This window comes from Acipenser ruthenus, chromosome 1 (assembly GCF_902713425.1).
Source record: "Acipenser ruthenus chromosome 1, fAciRut3.2 maternal haplotype, whole genome shotgun sequence".
Classification (NCBI taxonomy): Eukaryota; Metazoa; Chordata; class Actinopteri; order Acipenseriformes; family Acipenseridae; genus Acipenser; species Acipenser ruthenus.
In genome coordinates, this window is record NC_081189.1 from 43,267,884 (window position 1) to 43,287,204 (window position 19,321).

At 37.9% G+C, this 19,321-nt stretch overlaps 1 protein-coding gene across 12 annotated transcripts in view; it reads left to right on the forward strand.

Annotated features, from left to right (window-relative positions):
• Positions 1 to 19,321, forward strand: part of LOC117421070 (uncharacterized) — a 137,452-nt gene that overhangs the window by 110,281 nt on the left and 7,850 nt on the right. For 8 of the 12 annotated variants that reach the window (XM_034922324.2, XM_059025463.1, XM_034922335.2 and 5 more), the window contains exons 10-15: positions 6,268 to 6,347; positions 6,799 to 7,023; positions 13,940 to 14,116; positions 14,561 to 14,663; positions 18,323 to 18,454; positions 18,913 to 18,999. In XM_034922324.2, coding sequence (XP_034778215.2) covers positions 6,268 to 6,347; positions 6,799 to 7,023; positions 13,940 to 14,116; positions 14,561 to 14,663; positions 18,323 to 18,454; positions 18,913 to 18,999 — 804 coding nt within the window. Of the gene's footprint in view, positions 1 to 6,267; positions 6,348 to 6,798; positions 7,024 to 7,374; positions 7,503 to 13,939; positions 14,117 to 14,560; positions 14,664 to 18,322; positions 18,455 to 18,912; positions 19,000 to 19,321 lie in introns of those variants that run through there. The other 4 variants (XM_034922330.2, XM_034922345.2, XR_009328908.1 and 1 more) reach the window with 3 other exon arrangements.

Here is a 19,321-nt window from a genome sequence, read left to right on the forward strand (position 1 = left end):
TTGTAAAGCAAAAACAAACTGCATGAGTACAATTAGTAGCAATGGGAGATTATTTTGTTTTCAATAGCTCATTAAGGTTTAAACTCTTAATGATCCCTTTATTTAGAAACAGAAGACTTTAAAGTACTCAGTTCTTATTGTTTATCTAGTCGGGAGTTGATTTGTGTATATGGTTTTGCATTGCTAATTTCTGCCTTTGTGTCTAGGCTACCAAACACAGTTCCCAGCCTTCTCTTGTCAGGCTGTTTTTAACAAAAGCTGAACTGAGTAATCTCTGTCCATCAGCAGCGAGTGAATGTTTATGAGGCTGTTTCAGGAGGACTAACTCAGGCCTCCAGGGCATTGTACAGCCAGCCATTCAGGAGCCTTTTCATCAACACAGGCTGAGCAAACAGCCATACAGCCTTCTAGTACAAGGGCTGTCTGGAGGCAGGTGATCGTCCTTATTTAGATGCAGCAGGAGTCACGTGCCAACAAGATGGTGGAGGAACTGAGTTTCTATTGAGCTGCTACATCAGGAGAGGCTGAAAGTACACAAAAGCATCACATGCACTAACAGGAAAAAGCCTTCTTTAGCCTTAAAAGTGGTAAGTCTGCCTGTTCAGCATTTGCATAACTTGGTTGTGCTTAATTAAGGTCTTTTTCATGGAAGAAAGTGCAGATGCATTTGTTAGATTTGAGCTGCTTTTTCCTGGCAGGATGCAAAGTCTGATTTCTCATTGTTAAAAATCAGACAGCTGTGTTAATTTCATGTTGGTGCCTATTGTATGCAGCTAGACTTGCTTTTGAATCATGGATTAATTTTGATCATGAAAATATGAAAATGACAGATTAGAATATTTTGATACAGAATGACTTTTGAAGATATTAAAAAAGACTGCTATATGTTGCTGCAAATCAAAATTGTTAAGGATTAAGGATTTCCCTAAAGTCACTAGAAAGGGAAAATTGTAGTGCTGACCTTGATTTCTCCTCCCTCTATCAGGGCTTGGATGGTTAATTTAACTCCAGCAATGTCTGAGATCAAATCCAAACATTATTCCGGAAGCAGGAGAAAACACCTGTATTTAAATGCAGAGCATTTGCATGTCTTTTGTGCTTTTACCTTAGTTGTTTGTTTTCAAAATAATAGTAATAGTCACATACAAAAGTAACAAATATTACTAGAATGCTACTATTGCTACTGCATCAGACATACTGCAATATGTTTCATGGAGCCTGTGTGGGGGTGGGGTTCAATTTGTTCTGAAATCAATTAATTGTGTAATTGTGCTTCAATGAAAAATTAAATAAATGACAATAGTTCCTAGTAATTATTATCTTTATTACTTTCTGAAAAGAGGTGCAGAAGCCATGCATTGTCCTGTTTTGATTACTGTATGTCTAAAGTATCCCGTCTTTTGCTGATTTGTTGTTTATTGGCTTTCATAATATTCCTTTTTGCCTGGAGAAACCCAAGAAAAACAAAGTTTTTTGAACAGGATGGCAATACAGTGGTATTCAAAGCCAGCTATGAAAATGTCAAAATATGACATGTTAATCTCAGCGGTAAAACTGTAGTCAATGCGTAATGGATTGTTAACCGCTAGAGGGCCTTATCTAACTAGAAACTGTTTTGTTTCAGATTACTACTGAAACACAGTGTTTTGCCAAAGGATGCCACACGCAAACGCTTGTAAAATAACCAAAAGTGCAAAGCTTACATTGAGTTAAAGTATTTGTTATATTGCACTGCACGATTTGGTAACATCTCAAATTTTGACATAAGTTGAACAACAATCTATTCAGCTAAACGTTCCCTAATAATAATAAAAAAAAGAAAAAGTGTATACACACAACAGTAAGCAGAGCAAATAAATAAATGTCCTGCTCTCATCTCATTTTTTGTCTATTTTCTAGGTATTTTGAGGGGGTCCTAAAAAGGGGGGAGCGACTAATATACCGGTGTGACCTTGTGGCAAAGTGGTTAACAGTGTGCAGGTGATCAATAATCAGACAAACAGTGATAATCCAGTTGCAATGAAGGTTTAATTTTATAATCCAATGCCTGATGGCTAACAGCAGTAAATAATAACAATGTTAATGAAGCAATACAGCGGCGTGTATTGCTTATTTATAATCTGCAGGTTTGCCCCGAAATAATAACAGTCCCGTTTCAGTTCACCCACACGTAACACAAACACAAACACCCGTCCACAGTGCATGCTGTAGTGCTCGTGGTGAATACAGTTCTTTAGTGACAACAAAAGTGCAGTGTTGTTGATCAGGGTTTAGTGCTGACCTTTGGCAATAGCTCCAGATTGTGTTAGCCGTCCAAATAATTACAAACAGTATTATTAATGACAAACAAAAACAAACAAAACTTACGTTTCACAGCACAGGTTCTCCTTCTGGTGATTTAACGTAACCATTCACAAAGGAACAGATCACATCACTACGTCCCCTTTTTATAACATCACCCATGACCCCTTGGTCAACAAGCACATCCGCTCCTCCAATCTGCGGATGCCACGCCATTTCCCCTTCCGGGTCATTGGTTTTGTGTACCGTAGCTCTGCCCCCTTTCTAGATGGCTGACTTCCACCTAACCCTGGGAATAAACTGTTGTGCCATTTAGTCCAGGGTATTCTGTTCCCTTTATGCATCTGCCTCGCAGGGAGTGAGGAAGATCTAAAACAAAGAATCATTAGATCTCAGACCTATAGGCTTTTTCCTGAAATTGTTGTCTCAAAAAGGGGGGGGGGGGCGGGGACGGATGACTTATACACCAGTTTTTACGGTATTTATGCACTCTACAGTAGTTGTAAATACATGTTCATCATTTATTTTCAAAAGTCGACAATGTACAGAAGAATTAAAACTGTACTGAGTGCAGTAATTCATTATATGTTATGTATTATTTTGTTTATCTAGTTTAACTATTGTATGATATTAGTTTTGATGGTTACACAGACATAGCATTGACCCCGCCTCCTTATTAAAGTATGAAATGTAGTGTTCCAAGAGTTATTTTTATAGTGCACTGAATCAGATAGCACATAAACGCAGGTTTCCTCATCTAAATTGTGTAGGAAATACAGAAAACATATCTTGCAAATATTTTGTATACAATATAACTTTTCATGACAAGCATGTGAAGGTATATATATACACACACTACTGGTCAAAATTTTTAGAACACCTCCATTTTTCCAGTTTTTATTGAAATTTACACAGTTTAATGTCTCAATGTACTCTGAAATTAAAGCATAGAACAAATAAACGATTGGAGATAAACCCCTGACCAACTAGGCGTATACCAGAGGGTATTGCATGGCGCTGCAAAATGCTGTGGTAGCAGTTTTGGTTCAGGGTGCAACTCAAGTCGCCAACTCTGGATCCAGCAAAAGAGCCCCAGACCATCACGCTTCCTCCTCCATGTTTGACAGTTGGTGTCACACACCGAGGAACCATCCTTTCGCCTACTCGACGGCGTACAAAAACCCTGCGTGATGAACCGAAGATTTCAAATTTTGATTCATCGGTCCATAAGACCTTCTTCCAGTCTTCAGTAGTCCACTGGCGGTGCTTCATGGCCCAGGCAAGCCTCTTTTTCTTATTTTGCCATCTTAGCAATGGCTTTCTTACTGCCACTCGACCTGTCAAACCTGCAGCTCGAAGTCTTCTCTTCACAGTTGAAACTGAGACTTGCTTACTTCGACCAGTGTTAAGCTGTGCTTGAAGCTGTTGTCCTGTGAGCCGCCTATCACGCAAACTGTTGACTCTCAGAAACTTGTCTTTTGATTCTGTTGTGGCTTTGGGTCTGCCAGACCTCTTCCTGTCAGAGTTTCCTCCAGTTTCCAAGTGCCTTTTGATGGTGTAGGAAACTGTACTCACTGACACCTTGGCTTTCTTTGCAATTTCTCTAAAGGAAAGACCTACACTTTTAAGGGTTATAATGGTCTGTCTGTCTTCCTTTGTTAATTGCCTTTTTCTCGCCATTATGAGAGCAATATACTACCTGCAGTACAATACTTTGGATAGCTATGGCATTCTGGGAAATGATTTAATTTAGTCCGAAAAAACAGGATTGCAAAGCTGTGACATTTTCACATTGTCGCACCGCAACAGTATCACAACATTTAAATAGCTGGCTCAGGGGCTCTGGCTACCACTGTATGTAATTGTGAGGTTTTTGTTTTTTGAATACTCCATTTGAAGTCTCATCTGATTTTATAGATTAAGTACAGTAAAGGGTTACCGTGTCACCTCCCAATGCATCAAACAATCAACTAACTTCAAAAGCACACATTTTTCCAACTTCCAAACTTCTAAATATGAATTGCCGTTTAATAGCCTACTGTCAAAACCACAAACACTGATTTTTTTAGAACCCTTTCAAAGAATGTAGTAGTTTGTTCTTACTGAGCAAACACTGAAGTTGACAACCTGTATAATATCTTTCAATAAAACAAATACATATCCTTTTATATATCTATGTGATGTGTTTTACATTTACTCCAATGTAATTTTCCCCAATGCCTACAGTAGTTTTGGTGATGCATATATATATGCATGCGTGTATGTATAATATGCATTGCTTATTTAGCGGTAGCCATTAGTAACATTGAAAAACCCGAACCAAATTTGAGTAAATTTTCACTAATTTTGTCCCTTTTTACCGACACACAGTCGATAGTGCCGTAGTTTTTAACATATACTAATAACATATGTTAATATTATAAATCAATGCAATTTCTGAGCCTAAGCCCGTTTGTGAGTTCTGCACTAAACACCAAATCCTCCTGTAAGTCACCATTGCAGCAGTAATGTACGTACACAAATAAAAACGGCACAGTCAGCTACATCTGTCGACTTGTCTATTTGAATGGCAAACAACTTGCTCGTTGTCACAAAATTCACAAGTTACTCTTTAATGTCTTTTGAAATGTCTGTTATCCTCCTGTGTACAGTATCATTTGATAGCGGGATAAATTTAAGTTTCCTGGCAGCAAATTCACCAAACATTTCGGTACACATATCCAAAGCAGCTGGTATTATCAACTCTTCGGCTGTCGTGTGGGCTTTCTTACATTTACATATATGCCTGCGAAACTAGAAAGGAAGCTTTCAAAGCACTCTGAGATACAGGAGAAGCGCAGCTAACCGTATTTTTTTGTGTTTGTATCTGCTTCAATTTCCTTTCAAAGGCTTACCCTCATCACCCAGATGTAGCGTTTATTGATGCTTCTTGAATTTTGATGGTTTCATGCTTTCATTGGCAGGCACTTCACAGCAAATGACACACTGCGGTTTGGGTTCAGTTTCGGAACCGATATAAGTGAAACCCAACTGAAGATACAATTTGTTGTATTTATGTTTAGGCCCACTGCTTTTTATTTTATTTTTCGTGATGCCTTCGGTTTCTGCTGGCTCTGTCACTGAATTAGATGGTGATGCAGCTTCTTGGTCAGTCCCAAACTATCCATTTATTTATTTTTTTTAATTCACTAATTAATTCTAAATTATTTGTATTTTCTTTTGTTTTAGATACACTTAATTTAACTTTATTTCTTAACTGTTCCTTACACCTTTAGCTTTTTACTGCTTTTAGTTTTCCAGATCTCAGCGCTCCTCGGGTCTTCACAGTTGCAAAAGCACTCACTTTCTTGCACTCAACGTACTTTCCGGCTGCCTTGTTCTCAGTGTAAATTAAAATTATTTTTGATTGGCGGTACTCATTATTTTGCAAGCACACTATGTTGGTTTACCGGAGTCAAATTACATAAGGTTAAAAAAAAAAAGTGTTAATGTTGATGTTGAGACGGGGAAAAATGCTCAAGTAGTAATATTAATTATTTTGGGAAACTGGGGTTTGCGACCCACTTAGAAGCAGTCTGCGATGCACAAGTGGTTGAGAAGCAAAGAACGAGAGTACACACACACTCTAATTCTTGAGAGGTGTTAGCAGTTTGGAGATTAATTGTCTCACTGATCACCCCGGTGAAATTGTTATAGGATTACTGACTCAAGTTAATGCACAATTAAACAGAGTACAAGAAGATTACCTGAAATGCAATTCCTGAAACAGCAATTCTTGTTTTATTTTCTTTGAACAGAAACCCTTTTTATTCAAATTGAAAATACTCACTTTCAGTTAAAATAATATTTTAAGCGGGAGTGGATAGCCTAGTTGTTACTCAAAAGCATAAACGATCAGGCTAACAGAGAATGAATTGATGGCCACTTTTGGCACAAATGACCTGGTGTCATATCCTTCCTTGACAGATCACTACCAGAGGATGTGGGAATGGACATTTCTTTTGACGAGGACATGCTAGGTCCCGATGGAGCTGACAATAGACCAGGTGGGAACATTACTAGGAAATTATTCTGTAAATAACCATGCTGTTTGCAAGAAGATTTAAATTATTAACTGATAAGAGTTTGCAACAGTTTTGAGACATTATTTTAGCATGAGCAATAAAAAAATAAACTACAATAAAAATGGTACCAAGCGTTGAAATATTAATTACAGAAAGTTCATATACTACACGACATAAGAATAGTTTCAATCCTTTTAGCTGATTTTTCCTAGTACATTGTCAACAATGTAAGAGATCCACATTTTATTTTGTAAATCTTAATATGCTAAATGTTTTTTTTTTTTTAATTTTTTTATAAAGAATAATACAAAAATTAAATCTATAGCAAGTCTGTAATCTGTCACCACTGTGTTTTGTAATTTATCGTGATTACACATCCAATCGTTTTTTCCATCTGTGTGGATTAACCAGTTGTATCTGTCTTGTTTAATAGCAGAACCCCCCAATTCCCTGGACCTAAATGGAGCCCATCCACAGAGGAAAAAACTTTCCGCTCCTGAAATCAACTTGTCTCTGGACCAGAGCGAGGGATCCATTTTATCTGATGATAACCTGGATACCCCAGATGACCTTGACATAAATGTAGATGACTTGGACACACCTGATGAGGCTGATTCTCTGGATTTCACAGGGCATGGCAATGAACTTGAATGGGAAGGTAAATGTGAACAGAATACTTTCTTTTCTTCACTGTTTCTATTGATCATCTGCTTTTATCAGTTTAAATGTTACAGATCATATTATTTACTGACACAGCAAGTATACTGCAAACATTTGATAAGTCAAGTTTACTAAAAAAAAAAAAAATAATTGAGTAGACTCATTGCTTAATATAATTAAGTTTAGCTACTCATTTAGTTTTTGTTGGGAAAATTTCTCTGGGGCTGACTAAACTCATAACATGTATATTCATGTAACTTAATCCGTTTGAGTTAGATGTACTTTTTAATAGGCAAGTTCGTTTGAACATTTTTATTTCATTTCTTATTATTATTATTTGTTTATTTAGCAGATGCCTTTATCCAAGGCGACTTACAGAGACTAGGGTGTGTGAACTATGCATCAGCTGCAGAGTCACTTACAACTACGTCTCACCCGAAAGACAGAGCACAAGGAGGTTAAGTGACTTGCTCAGGGTCACACAATGAGTCAGTGGCTGAGGTGGGATTTGAACCGGGGACCTCCTGGTTACAAGCCCTTTTCTTTAACCACTGGACCACACAGCTAAAAAGTTAGCTGCCTATTTTATTAGCTGCCAGTGCAGCATTTCTGCTAATGTGCTTATGGCAGCATTTACAAGTGCTGGAACCAGGCAGGTGCAGAGATGTAGACAGAGGGAGAAGGGAGGGAGGGAGGTCACATCTGCAGACTGACCACCGAACGGGGGTGGCACCACACAACACAAGGAGAACACATGTAAGGGAGCAGGCGGCGGGCACAAGAGACAAGCAAACACAACACCCTTGTGCAACCACACATACACAAAACAACAACACAATAAACAACAAACAATTCCAGAAATAAATTGTACAAGCCCCGCAAGGGCTGATGGGAATCTAGTGCCCTGATTCAACTTAAACAATTTACGTTTGAACAACTAAAGTACATTTGACTGTTCAGCTAACTTAAAATGGATGAGTGTTATGGAAAAAAAAAAAAAAATTAAGTTAATGTAACTTGATATAATTTATTTAGAATGACTTTGGAGTTTACAGTGTAGTTGACAGTGGTAAACGTTTAGTGTCTGGAGCCAAAGAACAGGTTTCTTAACAAAAGGTATATGATTGTGTGGCTTGTTGCCATTATAAGATTGCACAAACAGTATTTGGCCTATTTAGAAAAAGAAAACAACATACATATTACAAAGCTAGAAAAATGTAGGCGTATATAACGTACTGTTGTTGTTTATTGTTTATTGAACTGCATCAGCAGGTAGCTTTTCATATATGAAACTGAAACAGAAACAAAAACAAAAACTATTTGACAAGCTCTCTATTTATAAACATTTATTGAAGTAATATCTAAACATAATTCAATAATTTTTTTTCTGTGTGCCACTCATAAGCTTACATATGAATGGGTGCTGTTATAATAAAACATTTTTTAAATATACAGCCATCATCCTGACCTGGCACCATACGTAAGCATTCAAATCAGTTTTCAATCAATATTACAAAATGTTTTCCTTAGTATACAGTCAGTAATTTGAACTGCAGGTGCCCTTGGCTCAGACTTGATGTGCAGTAAGCAAGTACATTCTGATGACGTGTTGGGTTGTACTAGTAAAAGGATCAGCGCTGATCCTGAGCTCAGTTTTGGATCAAGACCTGGTCCTGTTCTGATCTTGCTCAAGTGCAGGGTCAGAGTTGGGTCAGAGTTGTATCAGAGCTTGAGCTAATGTTTTTCTTTTTTTTTTATTATTATTATATTGCTATAAAATGAGAGCATGTATTTTGTAATCAGCATTGCGTTGTAGTGTGCTGCAATCCTTTCTTTTGCTTCAAATAAATAAATAAATGCACTGGGTGATATAGACTATAGTAAACTGAAACAGGATAAAACAGAACAGCACAGTATGTTTGCATCACATCCTGTTGCAGATTAGGTCTGTTGTAATATTAATCTATATTTTTAAAAAGTAGTTTCAGCTGCCATCCACGTGGTGTTTCAAAAGATGCAGATGTAGCTTGAACCTCAAACCTCAGTGTAAATGTAAATAACAGCAAGCTACAAGTTCCAAGCGTTAAACGTATTCCTGTTCACAGGAAAGTTTCATTTTATTTTTTTGGCCAAATATTACGATAACGTTCATTATGGTAAGTGTTTATTTATTTGTTTTTGGAACAAACTTTCATGAATGAAATTCAAATAGAAATGTAAGAGTATCAATATATATAGTGTTTATTTAAGCAATATATCATAATTAATTTGGTATAACAATTGTGTAAAAATTGCATTTTATTGATATCTATTTATATGCACAAGATAACATTGTTTTGGTATAAACCTTTTGTATAAAAAACAAGCTAATTTTGCTGTACCGTTTTAAGTGTATTGTTTCAATTTAATATGAAAAGTGAAATTGTTAGGAACCTCTGTGTGATGACATTTGTTTGAAATAGCCCGCTGCAATGCACTGCCACTTCCTAACCTGGACATTAATCCACTGGCATGGTGGAAAGTTCACAGTGACTCGCTTAAAAGTAAAGTCACTTAGTCTGTTTCAAAGCTCTTTTCAAAATGCCTGCTCTAGTCCACTGATAGTGTAAGGATTATTGCCCACATTGTCAAACAGGTAACAGAGCAATAATGACCTGGAAGAAATATATGCATCAACAAGATTATCTTTAATGTGGATACATGGTTAGCTGCGACTGCAAATAAACTACACTTCATGAAAATGTAACAGTGATGACAGGACTTATGATTATTTATGGAACTCAAACCATTTATAGTATGGTTCCTTTTCAAGATTGGTTGTGAACTACCTAGCCCAAGATTCCCTTTCAGGTACGAAATGTAACCATTACCGAATTGGTATTTACCACCTAAAGACTCGAATCCTGAATATTGTGTACCAAAGCAGCCCTTTGAGCCTGTGACACAGTTGTGACCCCTCCCCAAGGGATCAAAAGGACTGCGCTCACAGATCTCAGTGCCATTTTTCCTTTCAAGACTGACCTGATGGAGAGCCTTGTTCAGTACAATTGTTGCTTATTTTGGTATATAGTTAAGTGCTCTGGCAGCAAAGGGTTAAAGTGGCTTTCTTGCTTGCTATCGTCTCCACAAAGTGGGGGTGTGAGATGCAGGCATTCTCTATTGCAAAAGCCTGCTTAATTGTTACAGAAGCCAGGACAAAGGTCACACTCTGCATCAGTCCTGACTTCTTGCCAAAGTCTATCTCAGTGCTCCATGTCAACCAGTCTGTGGAATTGGAGGCTTTCCATCCACCTCCTTTCCAGTCTGACAGAGAGCGACAGCTCCATACACTGTGTCCAGTTCCAGTACAAACTGTTTTTTGTATGCTATGGGGCTAGGTCCCATGGTCAAGCCCTGTCAAAGCAACGGCTGTCTAAGTGAATAGCAGACACGGTCAGGACTGCCTATGAACTGGCCAACTTGCCCCCTCCAGAAAAGCTCACTGCCCATTCCACCAGGGGCCTTCCAACTTTGTGGGAATTTACTCCCCATACCTTCACTAGGTTCTACAGACTGAATGTCGTGGATCCTCAGAAACCTGGTTTTAAGTGTAGGTTTCCCAGTCGACCCTTACAACACAGGCATTGAGGTAAATTATCTGTCAATTTTTTCACCCTAGCTACTTGATGCTGGGGTTCCGAATGTTGGCAGCCTTTTGGCTTAGCCTTGTAGCATTCCGGTCATTCTGCCCATACAAAGGCTTTGGTACACTCACCCATTCAGTAATGGTTACATTTTGTACTTGAAAGGGAATGTTTGCAGGGGTGTAGCATACATTGAGGCAGCCGAGGTGGCCGCCTCGGTAAAAATCAGCTAGGTACATTTAAAAAAAAAAAAAAAAAAGTATAAAAATATATCAAGATTTATTTTTTTTTAGATAATGTGCCCACTTACATTTTTAAGACTGGCATATAAATCGACATGTTTTCATATTATTATTATTATTTTTTATTTGCCATTTCTTCGTAACATTATTGTAATCTTAGGCTGTATATAAATTTGACAGACATGTTCGCTTCTTGTTCTCATTGGTCAGTTTCCCTAGTTACGCAGCATGTAGTTCCAGAATTGGATCCAACATCTGTTTATGATCCGACTCCATTGAACTCAGATCCAATCCTATTTTTTGTTCTCGTTAGTGAAACCAGCCCCTGGAGTAGCGGGTAGTCCCGTATATTATTTAGTGGATGGTTCGGTACTGTACATACTCAAAGATGAAACGAAGAAACCAATCTGTAAAGCATTTCTTTTGGAAGAAGCCAACTCTGGGTATGAATGTTTAGTGTGTGTATTTCTTATATTTGTATTGTTTTTCTGCTGACAGTCCTGTGCAATGTGATGTTTAGCTGCAATACGTTTTCATAAATGGGTGTTTTTCTTGCGCAATGGCAACGCCTTCCCTCTCCCCTGATATAACAATTCATAACTGTAGTACTGTTCATGTATTGTATTTGATGCCATGGGCTAGAAAAATTGGAGGCAATTCTATTTATAAATTCACGGTTTGGCAACAGTAGTTTAAAAAATGTATATATTTTCCTAATGTTTTCGTTAGGGAAAAAAATCCAAGGAAGTACTGTTTTAAGTTGTTTTTAGCATCTTTAAACAGCTTGTTCAGTGGTAACAACGCACTGGATACTGAAGTAAACTGCAGCTACGTTTCAACATGAATGTGACCATGCGCCTCGTTCAACCAGGACCTCTGTGCACCAGAAGCAGTTTAAAGTATATTTACGTAAATTTAAAGCAACATTGTCTGTGTTGATGATTATATATGATAAGTGTATTGGTTTGGTTATCAAACAAACAAAAAGAGGCCTTGTATGTTTTTTGACCCACCCCAAGTGTAAAGCTAAAGATTCTCCAACAGCATAGAAACAATCCGTGTTTTCCGCAGCAGACAGATTCCTCGGGTCCCTGTTCGTGACGAGAAAGAGGTTACCTGAGTTACCTTTCGCTATTTCTGATTGGTCTTGCAGCAGTATGGGTAAAAATAGACTGAATGGCCTTGCCCTGCTATATGTCCACAGAGACATGTCCCAGGAGGAAGTGTTACAGCGTTTCGATAAATCAGACCATAGGATGATTGGCAAACTCTATTTAAATAGTCTGATCAGTCTTAGCAGTAGTATCAGCAGTCTTACCAGTCCTAGCAGTGGCAGCACCAGTCATATCAGTTCCAGCAGTGGCAGCACCAGTCTTACCAGTCCAGCAGTGGCAGCACCAGTCTTACCAGTTCCAGCTGTAGCATCAGTGTCACCAGTCTCAGCATTAACTTCAGTAGCAGTGAACCAAACGCATGTCTCGGTGAAGGTATAAACCCATCTACGTATTCATATATAAGTTCTATTCTTCTTGTCCTTTTAATATCACATATTTCTAACAGTGTGAATAGGGTCATTTTAGGTTGGTGTTGTTTTTGCTGGGAGATTTGTTTAAAAAAATGTGTCAAAATTTCAAACATCATTCAAGGTGGGTCACTGGGTAAAAAGAGTTAGCGACTTATATTGTTGTTTGCAGTTTGCATTAATAGTCTCCAGGCTTCATGAGATGATAACTTTCGCCTTCGTAACATGAAGATATGCAAATTAGATTTTTGCCTCAGTAACAATCTATTCCTAGCTATGCCCCTGGTTAGGTTATTATCATAACCCTGATTCCCTGAAATAAAATAACCATTAACCTTCAAGGTCACGGCATCCATGATTGCAGCAGGCTTAAAGGCAAAATGACACTGAGATCTGTGAGCGCTGTCCTTTTGATCCCTCAGGGGCAGGGTCATAACTGCGTCACAGGCTCAAAGAGCAGCTTTGATACACAATATTAAGAATCCAGGTCTTTAGGAGGTAAGTACACATTCGGTAATGGTTATATTTCTATTTCAGGGATAATAACCTAACGTTATGTCACTTTACCACTGTTCCACATGATTTGTGAAAGTCCTAGGATAAATAATCACTGCTATAATTGGGAGCCATAGTGAAGAGATGCTATTTGCTACATGCGTCTGTGGCAAAGTGGTTAATAGTGTGCAGGTGCAGGTGATTAAAGAACAGACAGACAATTGTAATCCAGGTGCAAAGGTTTGTTTTATTTGTTTTTGTCCTGCGCCTGACGGCGAAACAAACAGTAAATAATAATGCTGGTAAGTAATACAGCGGCGTGTATTACTTACATTTATAATCCCCAAGCTGGTCCCGAAATAGTCCCGTTATTGTATCCCCACATTAAACACAAAACACATACACAAGTCCCTTTAGTGTGTGAATTAGTGATTGTGGTACAATACAAGTTACTGTGAGACAAGTGAAGTACTGTTCTGGGTTTGTACTGGCCTCTGGCGACAACAGGCACAGGTCCTTCCGGGTCACTTTACAATAACCAAAACGAAGAAACAGATAACATTGCTTCGACCCCTATTTATACCGTCACGCATGATCCCTTGGTAAACTATTGCAGCTGCTTTTTATGATCTGCAGCTGCCACATCATTTCCCCTCCGGGTCAATGAGTTAGTGTACCGAAGCTCCATCTCTTTTCTACATAACCGACTTTCTTTTAACCCTCGGAAGAAGTGTCAGGCCACGTAGTCTGTTCCCGTTACTTAGCGTCCTCACAGGTTGGGAGGGAGATTTACCACCAAGAATCATTGTCTTTCTGTCAGTGTTCTACATTAAAACAAAAATGAAAGAGACTGTGGAACGGCATTATGGGGAAAATGGGAGCTAGTAGCAGAACTTAAATGAAATATGTTATTGAATATTTTACTTTTTTTAAAGTTTGTACATATTTAAGAAGTTATTTTACAAACCCATGCTGAAGACACAGTAAAAAACACAATAAAAAGATGAACTCAAAATTAATACATTTTTTCAGAGGAGCAGGCTACAAAAGTGGATGAGCCTAAAGAAGAAGCAGAACCAATTCCAGAATACACTGCTGAAGAAGAACGACAAGATGCCAGATTGTGGAGGACAGTTGTAATTGGAGAACAAGAGCATAGAATTGACATGAAGTCAATTGAACCTTATCAGAAAGTAATTTCTCATGGAGGTAAGGCAGTTGCATGTGTGTCAGAGCCACACAGCAGAAACAAAAACAATTCAAATGATCTGCTTGCTGAAATTAATGTTAAGATTTCAGGGACTTTTTCAAATCCCCTGTCTGTGGTTCTGTTTCTCACTTGTATAATAATGTATTCAGGGCTATATTTTATCAACATTATCTGGAAAATCAGCAGTGGCATGTTATTAAAAAGTTAGAACCATTGTTTTTGTCCATCAGAAAACAGATTCAGTGACCGCAGCTTAATTAATACTAATACAAAAACCTGGTCCCCTCAGATAAAGTAAACATTCCATAAACCAACAGAACTGCACCTATTGGGCTCCAGTTGTGTCAAATAGCAACACTTTTTTTTCCTTTAAGAGTCTAAGTTGCCCTGTTATCACTGTGTACTGTGAAACAAATGCCCTTTTGTTTTTCTTTTTTTCTGAGGATACTATGGAGATGGTCTCAATGCCATCATTGTGTTTGCAGCTTGCTTCCTGCCAGACAGCAGTCGAGCTGATTATCACTATGTCATGGAGAATCTCTTTCTGTGAGTTTTACAACATTTAATAGTCTGACATTCTGTATACAAACCTCTACCATTGGTGCACACCTCAAAATTCCCACACACAGTATTACCTTGAGTTATTTCTGATAGAATCTCTAAACAATAACAGTCAGTTTAAGAATCTGGTTTATAGGCATACAGAAAAGGACCATTAAAAATATTAAATAGGTCCATTCACTAAAAACTGTAGGTCACTGGCTACAGAAATGTGGGACCTTATATTTGATTCAGCCCATTGCAGATAAAAATGTAATAGCTACCTTTAATATGCCGTAAGTTATATTTTTCCACTGTTTCCCACAGAAAGACTTTTTTTTTTTTTGGTGGTGGTGTTGTTGATTTGCTATTCATGGTTAATTGAATTCTGTCTCTTGTATATAACTATGATTTTCTCTTCATAATGCAAAATTATTGTATGTCAGGAAATACACAGTACATTATGTTCATATGCAAAAAATGAAATTTATTTATTGATTTGTTTGCTTTACAGTGGTGGCCACATTTATTGCATTAGCCCAATATAGTTAGGTTTGCTGCTTTGTCGCCAGTTATAGTTCATTTTTCTATAGACTTTTACATTTGTTTATTTACTATTCATGGTTATATTGAATTCTGTAACATTTGTATATAAATATGATTTATCATCATAATCCAAAATTATTGAATAATTTAATAAAAAATAACTGCATTTTTACTGTATTTATTCATATATTTTAAGGTCTTTACACATGATTTTGCAATTTACTTTGTGATATTTTGCTTACTGTGGACTACTTCCATAAAATAGTTGACAGTGCTGAAAATAGGGACGTTTTTATTATTTATTTATTTCTTAGCAGACGCCCTTATCCAGGGCGACTTACAATCGTAAGCAAATACATTTCAAGTGTTACAATACAAGTAATACAATAAGAGCAAGAAATACAATAACTTTTGTTCAAGCAAAGTACAAGTGTGACAAACCACAATTCAATAATACAGCAGATAATAGTGATAGTTACATCAGGATATGATTAAATAGTGATAGTTACATCAGGATATGATTAAATACAAAGTACTACAGGTTAAACACTTGGCAGATTACAGTATTCTGAAGTACAGGATTAAATGCAGTAAAATAGGGGGCAGATAAGAGCAAAATAAAGCACATTTAAATGAAGGGTGAGTGTCCCAGGATACAAACAGAGGAGTTCTACAGGTGCTGTTTGAAGAGGTGAGTCTTAAGGAGGCGCCGGAATGTGGTCAGGGACTGGGCAGTCCTGACATCTGTAGGAAGGTCATTCCACCACTGCGGAGCAAGGGTGGAGAAGGAGCGGGCTCTGGAGGCAGGGGAGCGTAGCAGAGGTAGAGCTAGTCTTCTAGTGCAGGCGGAGCGGAGAGGTCGAGTGGGGGTGTAGGGAGAGATGAGGGTCTGGAGGTAGCTGGGTGTAGTCTGGTCAAGGCATCTGTAGGCTAGTACAAGAGTCTTAAACTGGATGCGAGCGGTGATCGGGAGCCAGTGGAGCGAGCGGAGTAGTGGAGTAGCGTGGGCGAAGCGAGGCAGAGAGAACACCAGGCGGGCAGCAGAGTTCTGGATGAGCTGGAGCGGACGGGTGGCGGACGCAGGGAGGCCAGCCAGGAGGGAGTTGCAGTAGTCTAGGCAGGAGAGTACCAGGGCCTGGACCAGGAGCTGGGTAGCATAGTTGGTGAGGAAGGGTCGGATTCTTCGGATGTTGCTCAGGAAGAATCGGCAAGTGCGTGCCAGAGTGGAGATGTGCTGGGAATAGTTTTTAGGCAGTTTGTCATACAGACCACGGCTCGGACGCTCCTCAACGGTAGAGGAAATTTAAAATCAGATTTTTTATTTGAAATCTGCATAAAATTTCACAACTGTAACATTCCAATATCTTTTCTATATCTAACTTAAAAATAATATTTATTATTATAATTATTAATTTTTTTGGTGGGGTGGCTTATATAAAAAATGTAATACATTCCACAACAAAAGACATTGCATCATTGAAAACAGCTACGCAAGGCCTTTCTTAGTTTCTAATTTGAGGTTGCCAAACTACAAGCGTTAAAACACAAAGTGTTCATAGTCATGCCCGTATATGGTAATTCTATGTTGGCAGGAAAGGGTGAACTGTATATGTCATGTGTAGGGCCCTGTGAAATTCACAGGGGAATTAAAACATCAGGACTAACCTGCAATTGAGTCCTAAACCTCCAGATGGCCATGTAGCCACTCCAGCTAAAACTGATCTAAAGAATAACTAAGGAATCAACACATAACACTCTGGATAATTAGAAAATGCCCCCTAATTACAAGGGACAATTAAGTACTTGTACTAAAATCTCCTAATCCATATTGGTAAATTTCAGTTTTCACTTCTGAGCATCCTCATCCCCATGGCTAGTACCAGGCTGAGGTCTTTGTGTGCCATTCATTTTCTTTTGGAATGTGTAGCCTACACACGCAGGGTTGACCCAAACCCGCTATTTATTGTGAGAGGTGTGTAATTCTCCACCGCTAATTGTGGTGAGGGGTATTTAAATTGGTTGATTGCGGAATCGCCTGCTTCACCTAATTAGTCTTATAAAATAGGTCGTTATTTTGACGATGAGTGCGGCCGTACTGAACACGCACATTACGTGGATTTTTGCGGTCGGATTCTACAATGATCAATGCAGAATAAGCAGCTCACAAGGCAGTAAGGATTTTTTCATAGAGCAACGTCAATCCATGAAAGAAAAATATAATGCAAGAAAAATATAATAAGAACTGACTGGATTTTTTTTGTCTTTCATGCAAACATGAGTAACACTTACGAACATTTTTATATACATTATATTCAAAGAACAAAACAAAACCAATAAAAACAAAACAAATATGATTGAAGTGTTTAAAATCTTAAAAGGAACTGAAATAGTTAACCCAAACTACTTTAAGTTCTGTACAGAAACCAGGAGCAGTTTAAATTGAGTGGCGATAGATTTAGAACAGAAAGAAGGAAACACTTCTTCACACAGAAAGTGGTGAGGGAATGGAATGAGCTGCCGTGTCATGTTGTTGAGGCAGAATCACTTGGACCAACTTGACAAAGTTCTGGGATCAATCAGCTACTAGGAACTGGACAGGCTTGGATGGGCTGAACGGCCTCCTCTTGCTCATACATTTTCTTATGTTCTTATGTTCAATGTGCACCATTTTGGATGATTACCATACAAAAATATTTTGATTTTATAAATGTTAGCCTGTGCGGTTGACTCTGCATTTGTTTGGATATTTTATAATATACAACTTTTCATAAGCATTAAAATGCTTGATGAACATACATTATGCCCAAAATAAAATAAAAAATTAAAAAGTTACAATTTTAGTAAACAGTAAACATAAACGTTGTGTACAAAACGAAACAAAAATTTAGTGAAATGTTGAGGGTTTGTTTTCTCAGGGGTGACAAGTTATATTTTCAGAATCATAAGCTTTGCTTTCTCTGTCAGGGTTGAACACAGACAGCCTTTTTATGTGCTTAGGTCAAACACAAGCACTCATTTCTTTGCAGCGTGCATGCAATCAGTAGTTCTTCATAATTGGCAGTTGCAATTGAAAGGATGTTTGTAAAGCTGTGTAACATTAGCCTGTCCCTCTCCTTTAGGTTTGTGATTAGCACTCTGGAGCTCATGGTGGCTGAAGACTACATGATTGTCTACCTGAATGGAGCAACTCCTCGAAGAAAGATGCCAGGGCTGGGATGGATAAAGAAGTGCTATCAAATGATAGACAGACGGTAACAACTGACTTCAAAGCTTTTTAAATGAGCTCTTGAAAGATTAGTAGCAGCATAATAATAGTAATGCTGCAGTCAGGAGTGATAGTGTTGTGTTTTTATGCTTTATAATGAGAATACAAATGCAATGGGATATTGTATAGAACAGGAGCAGCAAACCACTTTCACGCTGTAAGGGGTCATTTTATAAAGAGGAGACACTGTAATAAGTTCAGTTGTATAGCTTTTAATATAACAAAGCACCTCAAAATGCTTTTTAACAAGTAGCAGTAATGCTAAACAGAATAAATACAGACAGTATAATGAAAGGAAGCTGTAAAGAGTTATACTGTATTACTCATGAAGGAGGGTACATAGGAAGTCATCAATGTCGATTTCTCACAAGACTGTGCAACAGCAGGTTCAATTACCATATATTCAAAGGTGAAAATTGTGTCATTTTTCCCCTTTGCATTCAGGCTGAGGAAGAACTTGAAATCATTTATAATTGTTCACCCCTCCTGGTTCATTAGGACAATCCTGGCTATCACCAGACCTTTTATCAGGTAAAAAGTAGTTTTCAATAATATCAAGTTGTACAATTGCACAGCTATTTTTTTTAAGATGAGGATACAATTAAAATAGTCAATGCAGCTGTGTTAGTGGTTGAGTGCAGTAATTATACAGCCAAATTAACATGTCATTAAATGAATCTGCAGGTATTCTTTTGAAAATGTTTTGTATCTAGTTTTAAGTACATGGACAGTAATACTTTTTTTATAATAATAAAAGGGGTTCCTAGTGGGCTTCAGATGACAGAAGTATTTTATAGATGATGAACTTGTGTGACAGGTGAAGTGTTCTGTATTCACTCATCATTGTATTCTC